General features: G+C 36.9%; 1 protein-coding gene across 4 annotated transcripts; it reads left to right on the top strand.

The window, feature by feature from the left end:
- The first annotated feature begins 97 nt into the window (after window positions 1-97).
- LOC113463543 (dolichol-phosphate mannose synthase subunit 2-like) lies at window positions 98-12,389 on the top strand. Of its 4 annotated transcripts, none has more exons than XR_015968087.2 (4): window positions 98-1,232; window positions 1,319-1,718; window positions 2,084-2,507; window positions 2,600-8,804. XR_015968087.2 is itself a non-coding variant. In XM_026809349.4 (2 exons), the coding sequence occupies exons 1-2, from the start codon at window positions 2,143-2,145 to the stop codon at window positions 2,500-2,502; spliced, it is 237 nt and encodes a 78-aa protein (XP_026665150.3). In that variant the 5' UTR covers window positions 2,097-2,142; the 3' UTR covers window positions 2,503-8,804. The 4 variants fall into 4 exon arrangements, 1 of the variants encoding a protein (XP_026665150.3); XR_015968088.2 differs by having other exon boundaries at window positions 1,319-2,226; window positions 2,340-2,507; XR_015968086.2 differs by lacking the exon at window positions 2,600-8,804 and adding an exon at window positions 10,037-12,389 and having other exon boundaries at window positions 1,319-2,507.
- The last annotated feature ends 612 nt before the right edge of the window (window positions 12,390-13,001 follow it).

Here is a 13,001-nt window from a genome sequence, read left to right as displayed (position 1 = left end):
ATATATATATATATATATATAATAACATGTATGAATCGTAATTAATAAGTTGAATTTTTAATCTAAGTAATTTTTTTATACATTTTAACGTGCTAGTAGAATGAAAACTATTTATTTTTATATCTATTCGATGCATAAGTTAGATACCTTGAATTTTAGTTTCTAAGTATTTTAAGTGGCATAGATCATAATCAAGATCTTTGATTTTTAGTCCATTGCTACTTCAAAATATATAATTGAAAGAATGGCATGTAGAACATCATGAACACTTTCTGATCCCTTGCGCATTAACTCTCTGTCTGTAGCTATGGGACCAGTAATGCTCGAGTTGTTGATGGGTTTTATACAAAAATTTTGTGTTATTTTTGCTACATGCATGGTGGTCATCTATAAAAATATTAAAATCTGTTAAAATATTTGTAGAAGAATAGAAAAACAAAAGAAAAAAAAAGAAATATAATTTTATTTTTATGTTCCATCATATTCGGTATGCTTAAAGAGTTATATATATACTCGTGTACATACTCTATATAAACGATTTAAGCATTAAAGGGCACAGCCAGAGTCAATCAGATAAGTTTTTACCTTTTATTTGTTATCTTGCAGAGCCACTGAGATGGTCCATATCGACGCCTTAGGATCAATAGGAATACATATACATGCATATGTATATGTGTGCATGCAGGCACATGCACGCATATACGTGTGCATACATGCACACATACACCCACACTCCCTGCTCTCTCTCACTGCAACGTCACTACATTTCATGATTTGAATTGCCTGTGGCATGCACAATCTGAATTCAAATGTTTGCGTGAATCTTTTTTTCATACCTTTTTTTCTCCTTATTGCCATTAATGGAGGAAATTTAGTAGAAAGTGCTCACCATCCGGCTGCATATCTAAGTTCGAGATCGGCATTTTACTTCCATTCATATTACGAGCCACACAACTTGCTCAAAAGTTTGCTTATTCTTTTTTCCGTAAACTGACAAACTTAATATCCTCATGAATATTTAGGAACTCAATGTCGATTAAACAGATGATGACCTCCTGATTTGTATTCTCAATGAATGCTTATCGAGGATGGAAGCCTTCACCCACAACTCCGGGAGCTGTTGCACCAGAAATATTTCCACAGAACTTACTACTGCTAACTGTCAATCTAGCTCGGAGATTTGAAGGCATCCTGGGGATTGTTTGGAAGTCCATTGGCAGATATCAAAACTCGTAAGCATCTTGGGGATTGGATGTTTTTATATATATAATGTCAAATATGATATTAAGTCATTGAAACTCTGTTTATCTTGTTTTAGCTTTGGAGCTGAAATGAGTTTTTGACGAGCCAAGCTTGAGCTACACATGAGCAGCTTGCTCCATTTGTAGCGAATTAAGCTTTGATGGGGTATTTAATGATCCAGATGTCATCCATTTTCAAAAGGGAGCATACTTCTGGTCAAGCATTACCAACCACCGCTTGTCGGCTATAGAAAGTAGGTGGGTTGCGGATCCAGAGATTGCACCCTTATCCTTACGAGGTCCGGTCTGCGTTCCCCATCTGAACCGATCCGAGCCATCAACATTTCGACCCCTCATGCTCGAGTCGCAACCATCCTTGACTCCGCATGGAAGTCTCTTCTTCGGACCACCCTGGTTGTAAAAGCAAAACATCCTCGAGGAAGGCCCCCACTTTTTTTTCTGCGATTTTCTCTGAAGGTACTGTCTTCCCCTTCTCTTTAATTAACCTTTTAGCCATAACAAAATGGTATTTTTGTAGACATCCCACTGGAAAACCCCATTTTAGTTACTTAGGGCTGTTTGTTTTTTTTTTTTTTTTTTTTGGCATGTAAGACTGCCAACTCGAACACTTCTGGTTGTTATTTGATTTGGTAAGTCTGTTGGATTACAAATAATTTGGAGTTGTAGGACAAATTTTATGTACTGATAGAGTGATAGAGCTGATAGCTAAGGCATTCTAATTGTGGAAAAATGACCCCTTTATGAATCAAACTTTAATTTAGGCTCATGGAACTGTTAATTGTGATTCTTTTTATAGTGTTTGATTTGATCCTTTTAATCAGGTTGTTAGAAGGATTTATATCTTGATAATACAAGTTTATATTACAAAAAGAGGGTGGTAATGGAAGATAAGGGAGTTGGGATACTAATATCTGCCATCAGCTTATCCATCTTCTCCTATTATATCTTCTGGGTCATCATTCTGGTCAGTTATGTGGGATGCCTTCTATTTTTGATTCTATGTCGTTTTAAAGTTTATAGACTCAAGTTCATGATTTGGATATCAGGCGATTTTCTTTTCGTAACCTTTCTTGTTAGCTCCTTCTAGCCATTTGTGGATGAGGATCACTTTATACACAAGTACTTCCTGCCCCAAGAGTTTGCTATATTGATTCCATTGCTTGGTGGTGCTGCGCTCCTCAGCTTCTTGTGCCTTTTTATTGGATTCGTAATGCTTAAATCGAAGTATCAGACATCTTGATGCAGGTTACATTCTTTATTTCACTCCAAAGTTTTTCATTTTTACGCCCCTTGTAAAATTCTTGACTGGAACTTTAAGGAGTCTCAAATTCCTGCAGGAGATGGGGAAATGGGGCTACTAACTAAAACTTAACTTTCATTCTATATGTATGGTTACTAAAACCATCAAGGTTATGTGGAAACCATTTTTGCTAAATGTCAAAGCAACATCACGAGTATAATGTTTGTTTGACTTCTGTTGGTCATATATGATAAGCTAGAATCTTATTTCAATGACAAGAATGGTCCTAGTGCTCTATAACTTGGTTTTGGAATATTTTGATGGTTTTCTTTTTTTCGAAAGAAAATGAGTCCGATGTAACACTGTTCTACACTGAGACCAGCGCAACACTTATTAAGCACATAAATGACTTGGGTTTGGATGCAATTTAAAGAGACCTAGTCAAAGGGTTTGCCTGTGAGCTTTCAAATCTATGAGTGGGTAGCCCTTAATTTTACATATCCAAATAAAGCCTCACAAGCTGAATTTACTTCATTATCTTTTTCTCTATATGACAATTTATAAAAGTGCTTTCTTTACGATGTGTAATTGTTTTCTTGGAGAATTTTCAGAGGGTTTGTTGAATTTAAGTATCTCAGTGTGCATATATTCTCAACCTAGTGTGTCATTGTACATTGTTTCTTTTGGAACATTTGATTCCTTTCTTGATAATTGATTATTTACTGTTCATGGCCTACTTTCTTCTCATATGTAACATAATAAGAAATTGGATCCTAACCAAGCTCTCCTGTATTTTCTTTACAATAGTTGATCAGTTTTTAACTCAAAAAAGTGGTACTTGATTTTGTTGCATCATTAGTCATTGATGGGGAAAACTTGACTTCTATTACACTGTAACTTAAGGCTACAGATTGTCCTGATGAGGAAGGGATCAAAAAACAGATAATAAGGACAACAGAATTGGAGGGGCTGCCCGAATTTGTACTTGGATGAACACTAACAACTGATTTTCAAATCAATTACATTAAAAAATAACATTTTGATATGAGCTACCTTCATTGGCTCTGAATTTTTTTGGTCTATAACTGAGAATCAGCAAATTGAAATGACAAATTGCACTCCACAGTAAAGTTTTTAAGCCGCAGATGGAGTTAGGCTATGTTACCTAGACCCTTCATTTTGGTCTGTTTAGTAAAGAACCTGCACCTGACACTTAAGCACATGTATTGGTTTGACACTTGGATACGGGCTCTATGAGAACAAATTTTTAGATATTGAAAGGATTGGATGCTTAGACATGCACCTGCACCTGCAACTCGAGTCTATGTAGCATAGGAGTTAGATCAACTGAGACATAAAAGTTTAGTAGAGAAATGGCAGGAAGATAAAGAGCAGATGAGAATTTCATCAAATTTTTAAAAACCTCTTACACCTCTCCTATCTTCGTATATTGCAACACTAAACATGACAGAAAATCGATCTTATGGACAATAGAAACTGATTACCAACACATCACACACACACACACACACACACACACACACACACAGAGAGAGAGAGAGAGAGAGAGAGAGAGAGAGAGAGAGAGAGAGAGAGGGGATCTTGGCCAGAAAAATCAGCTGGCTCCCCTACATCTCTTTCATTTTTTCTTCCTTTCTTCCCTTATTTTCCTCCTTTTCTCCACTTATTTTCATACGATTTCCCTCTCTCCTTTTCTCTGATCTTTTATTCATCAATTAGAGAATGGACGGTGCCTTTCTGTCTGTAAGCAAGGAGAGAGGTTGTATTTCCTCTTTTCTGAGAAATCAGGATATGGATCATCCTTATTTTAGCTGTACTGGACAACTTATATCCTCCACAATTTAGATCACGGACCTCGAGAACATAAATAGAGCACAGTTGATCATAAATAGGGCAAAGTTGATCTATAATCTCAACCACGAGCCTAGTAAGCATTAAGATCACAACAAATCCCTCTTATAACAGAAGATACATATAATAGGATTCTTAGAACTGAAAAAATGCACTTAGACTACATTAATGGAGGCAGTGAGAAATTTCTGAACATTCTCTATATCTGACTCGGCTCTATATATGGGAATTAGATGTTCCCATAATTGATGGATTCTTCTAAGGATTTATATGCCGTTGATCTGCCCACCTCCTGGGATGATTGGAAAATGTTTTGCATTGTTGGTACATATATCAAAGTAAGTTTATTAGAGGACAACATGCAATAGCACATTATCAAGGCTTTAGATGAGACATAGGGTAGCCTGGGTGTGACAATGTGTTGATGCTCCTTGGTAATTAGTGTTAGTAACAGCTGAAATGATTTCATATATCATGGAGCACAAGATAGTACATACAAGAACAAGGAAAAGTATATGCCGCAATCTTTTGCATGTTCTGGCTGAATGTTGGAAATTCTTGGCTGAATGTTGGAAATTCTGGAATGGCTTTTCTGTGGAAGTTATTAGGAAAATGAAAAATTGTTCTTTAATGTATTTGTTCCTTTTCGAAACGACATGATACGCTGCATGGAGAAGATACTTGATACTGCAGTCACTTATGTTCTCTTCAACATTCCAAGTTTGCTTATCACATTGGACATATTAGAAGTTTAAATGGTATAAGCATATAGGTTTGTATATAGAAACTTCTTACATAATGTTTTGGACTATGTTGTATATATGAGGAAATTTTCTTAATCATGTTCTGGACTATGCTATGTGAATGCAACTTGGATATTCATAGAGGAAAAGTTGGAAGTCATGTGTCTTCCTGAAGAGGTTGGAGTTAGTGTTGCCCAACCTATAACCAATTCAATTTCAGAAGGGGGAGAGGGACTTGATGATTCGGTGTGACACAAACGAGGCTTGAAGACTGAAACCTCTGAAAGTGGAGTTGAATCTGCTATGCCTTAAGTATGAAAGATCTAAAGAGTTCCTAGGAGAGTCCCAGTCCCACAGGAATGTCCAACATCACTCAACTAGAAGGCCTTGCTCATAGCTTTGGGATTCTTAATGCCTTGTCATCTCTCAGATTTAGACTTAAAAACAACTTCCCAGTTGATTAAACAGGAGAACCTAATTCATTGCTGCCTTCCTTTCCAAGTGAAGGGTTGTCGAAAGGAATCCAATTGTTTGATGACCCAACTAGGTAGCCTAAACATTGACATGAGATAGGAAGGAAATGTGGAGAGTAAGGAGTTAATCAGAGTGAGTTTGCTTCCAAATGGAGAGAAGCTGTCGCTTTCAACTGGTTACCCATACTGATTGGTGAAGGGTTTATCACTTAGTGTAATGCCAAGGTAGGCGAGAGAAAGTTGATCTAACTTGATGTTGAATAAAACACTGAATTTCCTGCCTCTTTGCTGAGTGTTTGCAAGAGCGATCACAGATTTTTTGTGAAAGTTACAATTAAACCTGATACAATTCAAAGCGGTAGAGAATAAATTTGAAATAGGTTATTTGATCCCTATTGGCATAGAAAATAACAATGTATCATCTGGAGCTTGCAAATTTCTGAGTTCCCCCATCAAGAGGTTGTCACCAAGACCTAGGATTAAGTTTTGCTGGCTGGCATGTAGGTGGTTCCTACTAAGAGAGTCGACCACAAGAATAATGAGAAGGGGAACAGAGGGCCACCTTTCCGTCAGCCCTCTTTGCACTTGAACCAATTGCCAAGGTCCCTTTTAGAATCCAACTACTTTTCAACAGGAGATAATTGCGTGGTGCATCCACACCAAGTAATGGAAAAACCTTTATTCTTCAAAGTTTACAAGATGAAATCCCAGTTGAGTATCGACAGCTTTCTCCAAGTCAGGCTTATAAGGTATACCATCTTCACTCCTTTTGCAATTGCTGATAAATGATAATGTTGGTACCACAGAGAAAACTGTCAAGGATAAATCAAATTAACCCTTAATGAAATCACGCTGAGCAGAGTGAGCAAGGTGCCCAAGGAAAGGGGCCAGTCATTAGGCAAGAACTTCAGTGACCATCTTGAAATGTTGTTGCATAAACAAATAACCATGCACTTCTAGCAGAACTGGCACCTTCTTTCTTGGTATAGGGGCTAGAAAAGCATAATTGAGCCTCTTCAGGTCTGATATGGTAGCTTTTAGTAAGTTCCTTGAAGGTCCTGAAAGAAATGAGTGCATACAAATCAGGAGCTTTATCTCCACCAGGATTTGAAACTGCATCTGTAATATCATCCTCAAGAAGGACCCATCCAAGAAAAAAAGTCACGACCATCAGGGCCATCAATTCCGTTCTGATCGATCCGAATAATAGAGGGGCCTGCAGTAACATATAAGACCTTTTCTTTGATTTGTTGATATGGTGAATTATGTTTCTCACGGTGACTTGTTTGCTATTAATAACACTACAATATTCAACAAAAATCATCTATTTGTAGGAGTTAAACATGTATGTTAAAGGTGTTCCATCCATCTTCAGATGTAAATTACAAACAAAGTAGCCTGGTATATCATTTCGTGTTTACGTTCCTGATGATTAGGGATGCAAATTTTTGATATTTATACTGAGTCCTTGCAGTCATGGATATGGCAGACTTATATGTCTTACAAATAAACCTAGAAAAGAGTCATGAGAGAACTCGAAGAAATCTGCTGTTAGGAGGATATTCATTTTATGGGAACTGCTTATATGCCACAACTTGGGTTGGAGTTGGGCTGATTTGCAATGGAGCATGATCTAGATACTGAGAATACTTGGCAGTGCACTGGATAATTTTATGCTACACAGCTTATTTGGACAAAGCTGTTTTCTCATATTAGGGAAGTAGATTTGGGTCATATAGAACCTTCTCATGTTCGAGTTATCATGGAAGAGTGGTGGAGAACATTGAGAGGATGGTAGGGAGGAGAAAAGAGAGATAATACGAGTTGAAGTATTCTTTTATTGAATAAATTCTCTCTACTTTAAACATACACATTCGTTTAGATGTATATGTGTCACGCCCCAAATTTGGAGCATGACCTGACCGTGCTATCGAGGGGTATAGCCCACGATAACACGAAACCAACATTATATTTAGCTTTCAAATCTATCTCAAATATAATAGAATAAATAAAAATCTAATTTCATTATCTATTAAATGCAACTAATACTGGTTTAGAACATCTAAAAATGGTATCGGAGCGGATCCAAGCTATAATTTATGTGGGTTAGGGGACACTGTAACACAGATTCGTTGGGGCTGACCACAGGACGATCGTGGTGCTTGTGATTAAATTCGAATAGATTTGAACCTTTAACCTGACAAGGACGTCAGAGCTTAAACGAAAGGAGTATGTGAGGACCTGTTTGGGCGTGTGTTTAGTCCCACATTAGTTATTCACTCGGTAGATCTTGGGTATTTATATATAGGATTAAGAAATACAAATAATTTCTTCCGACTAGCTATTTTGGATGAGGTCCTAAGTTGTTACAATATGGATTTACATAATAATAATTCTACGTACATCAACTGGCTTCCAACCTTACGATAATGGATTCTTGGTGGCTTCGCTTTATCCACTGCGCCATTATAATTTATAGTAAGACACCGAGACTCATCTAATAAGACTTTAAACCCTCTAGGAGAGTTACATGCACAGCCAACCCTCCTTTTCTAATCTATGTGAGGATGTACCTTACACAACCACATTTTATCTTAAGCCAACACGGACTCCATAAGACATTTCAATATCACTAAATCCAACTCTTGAACTCAATCTAAACCTATCCTGCAATAGTATATTTGTATAACACTGAACATCCTCCTTTATTATGAACACTGATTCCATGAAAAGCCACAAATATGAATACCATTTTGTTGTCGTGATTAGTACATGTGATGTGTGCTGAACGAACAATGCCCTTGCGATCAATATGGACCAGCCATACTCATGAACTTCAAATCTTCATATTACCAGCTTTATACCTTTGACGTGGAACACTTGATCACTTGGGACACCTCCATCTATTCGAGAAGTTGAAGCATATATATCAAGCACACCTTCTTGGCTTTGTAGATCAATCACCAGTAGATTAGGCTTGTTCATAGAATAGCCTTCTTGTTTTGGCCATTATGACATCATGTTAAATAAGATAGCTTTGGTCCACTCAAAACGACAAAGGCTTGATTAATAAATACTAACTGGGTTTCCCTCTATCCTTGTCGCCTTTAGTGGTGCTTAAGGTTGCCGAATCAGAGTGGCTTGCCAAACGGCGCCTTGCCTTCCAACCGGGCAGGGAAATTTATTTCCCAATGAGTACAAACAAATCCAACCAGTCTACCGGTGGGCCCCACATAAAATTTATGGTACAAACAAATCCAACCAGCCTACCGGTCGGAACCGCATAGATACACCCATGCGGACGCCGAAAAAATGCTTCTAATGACATATCAGAGGAGAAACGCATAAAAACGTCTATTTGGTGTATATTAAATAAATTAACTAGTCTAGAAAAATAATGAATTGGATTAATAGACCTTTGAACATATTAACTTAATAATCAAATAGAATCATAATAGATCCATTTAACCTATTTCACCTATTTAAATTTTACTTAATCCGTTTGTCCTATCTAACCTAATTTGTTTAACTTATCACTACAGAAAAAAGTGGCTTTTTCGACAGTAATCCGTCGACGCTATAAATAAGCATTGCTAATTTAGTCACCACGCCGAATTTTGGGAAAGCGAGCAAGTAGTGTTGGTATATTATGACGCTTAAAAGCGTCGGAAGTGGAAAGATAGCTGCAATGACGGAAGCCTAAGTTAATACAATGCTTTTTAAAAGCGTCGTTGGAGGCCAATTGCACCCCCCCCCCCCCCCCCCCAAAAAAAAAAAATAAAAAATAAATCTCTAATCGTCTCAAAATCCCTAACCCCTTCCGACCCAGCCGACCCTCCTTACAAATCCCTAACATCTCTGTTCCTCGATGCTCTCCTTATTCTCCTCCTCTTCCTCATTTTTCTTCGGAGGTTGTGGAAGGATGCCGTCGGGCAAGGGGGGAGGTCGTTGATGATAAGGTTGTCGAGCCTGGAGACAGCGCTTGGAGGAGGCGTTGGGGGAGGTGAGAGAAAGATCTAGCTCTGGCCAAAGCAGGACTTCTCAGTCTGAAGATGGGGTTTTGATTCGAGAAGGTGGTTTGAGGTCCGTCGCATTCAATTCTCCTAGCGCTCTTGATTCCTCTTCTGAGTTGTCCTCCTCATCTTTGGTGTTTTTTAACCTCTTCTTTTCGAGCTTTGGTGCTTGAAATGTGAGAAAAATATTTTTTGTTGGATGAGATTTATGTGAAAAGATCGTTGCTTTTTTGTTATCTGTTTGTCGTAAAATTGATGTGCTGCATTTTTAGGGGGTTTTGATGTTTTTTGTAGTTTTTTCTTGCGCAAGATTAGGGCTTTGGATCGGCTGATTTATAATTTGAATTCCTTTTTTGATATATAAATAATTATCCGTCCGTCTCATATTTTCATTTTGTTTATTTTCTTATATTTTCTCTTAATTTCTATACAGAACTATTGATCTATCTGATGTGGAGCTTCCCTTCAATGAATCTGAAGCTAGAAACGTTGTTCTGAGCTTGCTAAAAGGGAAGGCGCCACGATGTTGGGAGGATGCGTTCTCAGCTTCTTTTTGCCAAAGATACTAGAAGGATGACTTCTGCAAGTTTTTCAATAATCTTTAAAGCTTGCTAAAAAAAATTAAAATATTTTTTTTAAGAAAAATAATTATAACGACCCTTTAAAGTATTGTTATAAAAAATATTAGTGGTTAAAAGCTGACGCTTTTATACACTGGTAGTTAGTATAGCTTTCTAAAAGCGTCAGGCAGATTTTTTTTCTACTCTCACACTGCCGATACTTTTGCAACACTTTATAAAGCATCAATAATAATACTAACGATGTTTATAAACACCGGTATAGGCAACAAAAAGCATTGGCAATGTCCCTTTTTTTTTGTAGTGTATATAATCTATTAAAATTTATTTAATTTATTAAAAACTTACTTAACATGTTTAACTCATTTAATTTGCTTTGATATATTTAATAAATGAATTAATACTATGTATCTGGGTGGTGTTACTGCTTCTCATAAACTTATACTGTATAAATAATGTGATGGGTTTAGCCGCTTTCACATCAAAAGAAAAGAAAAGAAAAGAAGCGAGGGCTTTAATGATCTGTCTCGCGAGAATACGAAGAGATTAGCTTACGAGATTTTCCTTCGAAGAACCTTGTAGTTGAAAATATTTTCTTGCTTACTCTTTCTACTATTCCATGCGCGTGGAGTTGTCCGAAATGAGCATAAGCTAACAAGGCAAACAATACAAGGCAAGAACATCGAAAAATGTTATACGACGAATACTTTTTTTTGTAATATAATCTCTTTAATCTGTTGTAACATATTTAAGTAATTCTTAAATTTTATGCCACATCTAGAAACGGCTCAGAAATCTAGCTTCACATGAGTAGCTTGTGACACCAAATTAATTAGCTGACTCCCTACATCTAGAATCAACAGGCTTGTATAAAAGAGATGCACTGTATTCGACAGCCAGAGCTTCACTATTGAACCCCTCCAGTGCATCTAGTTTCAATTCTTTGCTCTCAGGTGAGTAACCCATTTTCCATTGATTATGCCCATTTTATGGATTAAGATACTTTTTGTTTGATTCATGCATTTGGATTCTTGATGGCATGCATTTGGATTCTTGATGGCAAGAATTTGACGCCATCAAAGTAGGCAAGCTTGAGCTGTTTGCTTAACCTTCTTCTTGTTATTAGCACCAACATTTAACATTTAGCCGAATGGGAGGCTCTAAGAGAAATGTCAAATTGACTTCCAATCGATCGTTAACCCACTGTGGATGTAAGATTACCATGAACATATTGTACTCTAGCCAGTGCTGAGTGTTGAATTTTATTGTTCTTCTCATGTCAAAATCACTTTACCACTTCTTGAATACCTGAAGTATCAAATGTAGATTTACTCACTCATTGTGAAAGCTTACAATACCACTTAAAACTAAATGCTTTTTTTGGTTGTATGGAAAAAAGAAGCTCAACACTAGAGACAGCCTTAGAAAAAAAATTTGGAAAGCATCTTGGCGGTTGTATTCTGTGCCATGATACAAATGAGACAGTTGATCATATCTTCTGCACTTGTAAGTTCTTTTCTACTATATGGAAGACCATCTGTTCGTCTCTTGGAGTGCGTCATCCTCAACTAAGTTTTGAAAATCTATGCATTGATTGGAGTTGAACCATTTTACAACATATGCTCAGTCGATCATTCTCATGTTGATTGCGGCTATATGTTGGACCTGTTGGAAGGAGTAGAACACCAAAATTTTTCTAAATAAAAGATCTTCAATTGCCTCAATTACTGCAGAGGGACTTAGAATTTTTAATAATTGGTCGGGGCTATGCGATCCTATTATGCAGATAGAGCTTGAAAGAATTTGGTCCAAAGTGAATAATACTGCTTCTAAACTTGTGAATGACTAGTGCAGTTGATTTTTTTTTCTTTTTTTTTTTTAAGGAAATGCTCTCATTTCAGATTGCTCGAGCAGTGGATCCTGTTCTTTCTTGTCAACGTGGTTCTGCCTTGGTTGCATATGTTGGAGTTTCGGCCAGCTACATCTTCTCTGAGGCCTTCTAGCAGATTGTATTATGCTTCAGAGAAGATACCAGACATGTCTCATTTAGATGTGGGAAGAGGTACAATAGCTTAGTCTTTTGATATCAATAAAATAAAGCTTTTCATGTTCAAAAGAGGATGGTATAGCAGAATTTTTGTGAAATTGCTTGAAACATTTAGGCAATGAATGCTCCTGCTTATAGGTCTGGATAGGTCCTTTCCTTCACTGCTTCTTCTTACGAGGATCAATATTTTCTGTCTTGATTATCAGACACTTGGTTTGGGGTCATTTAGCTTCTTTTTCTAGCATTTGTTTCTCTCCTCCCTCTCTCTCGACAATGTAACTCATCTATGCCATTCATCTCTGTTGTAAATATGATTAATTTTCGATAAAAGGCGGGTGGCTCCTTTTTGCCTCTCTTTGCATCCAAAAAAAATTCTCGAGTCCAAACGCTCTACTCTATAATTAATTGCTAAACAAGTTCTCCAATTATTCATAATATTCTTCCTAACCAAACAATTGATTTGTTCCCAAATACCAGGAACTCGGCATCCCCCTTCATCCTTCTCTGTTAAAAAGAGGGGAAGAAAAGGTCCCAAATATCTAAAATATGCGATGACTATAACAATTCATAAATATATTTTTTAAAGCAAAAGATGAGAGACCAGATCATGATATAATTCATTAACTATCTTTTAATTGTTGGATTCTTTTTAATTCTTTGTCCTTGGTAAGAAATCGAATTTTTACAGTACGCTGACAATTTTAGGAGAATCATTGCAGCGATTGTTAATAGTTTTAATAAGTATCACGACCTAAGATAATAGGGGGAAAGGT

This window comes from Phoenix dactylifera, chromosome 8 (genome assembly GCF_051530095.1).
Source record: "Phoenix dactylifera cultivar Ajwa chromosome 8, Ajwa_hap1_PhDact_Kaust_v1.1, whole genome shotgun sequence".
NCBI lineage: Eukaryota > Viridiplantae > Streptophyta > Magnoliopsida > Arecales > Arecaceae > Phoenix > Phoenix dactylifera.
Note: the sequence above shows the minus strand (reverse complement) of the source record. Positions and strands in the feature narration are given on the sequence as shown.

What these genes read in the sequence shown, in the direction of transcription:
- LOC113463543 (XM_026809349.4), top strand. Translation starts at nt 2,143, where the DNA reads ATGGAAGATAAGGGAGTTGGGATACTAATATCTGCCATCAGCTTATCC. An exon ending in TCTTCTGGGTCATCATTCTG is followed by an intron (nt 2,227 to 2,349) that starts GTCAGTTATGTG and finishes AGCTCCTTCTAG; the next exon opens with CCATTTGTGGATGAGGATCA.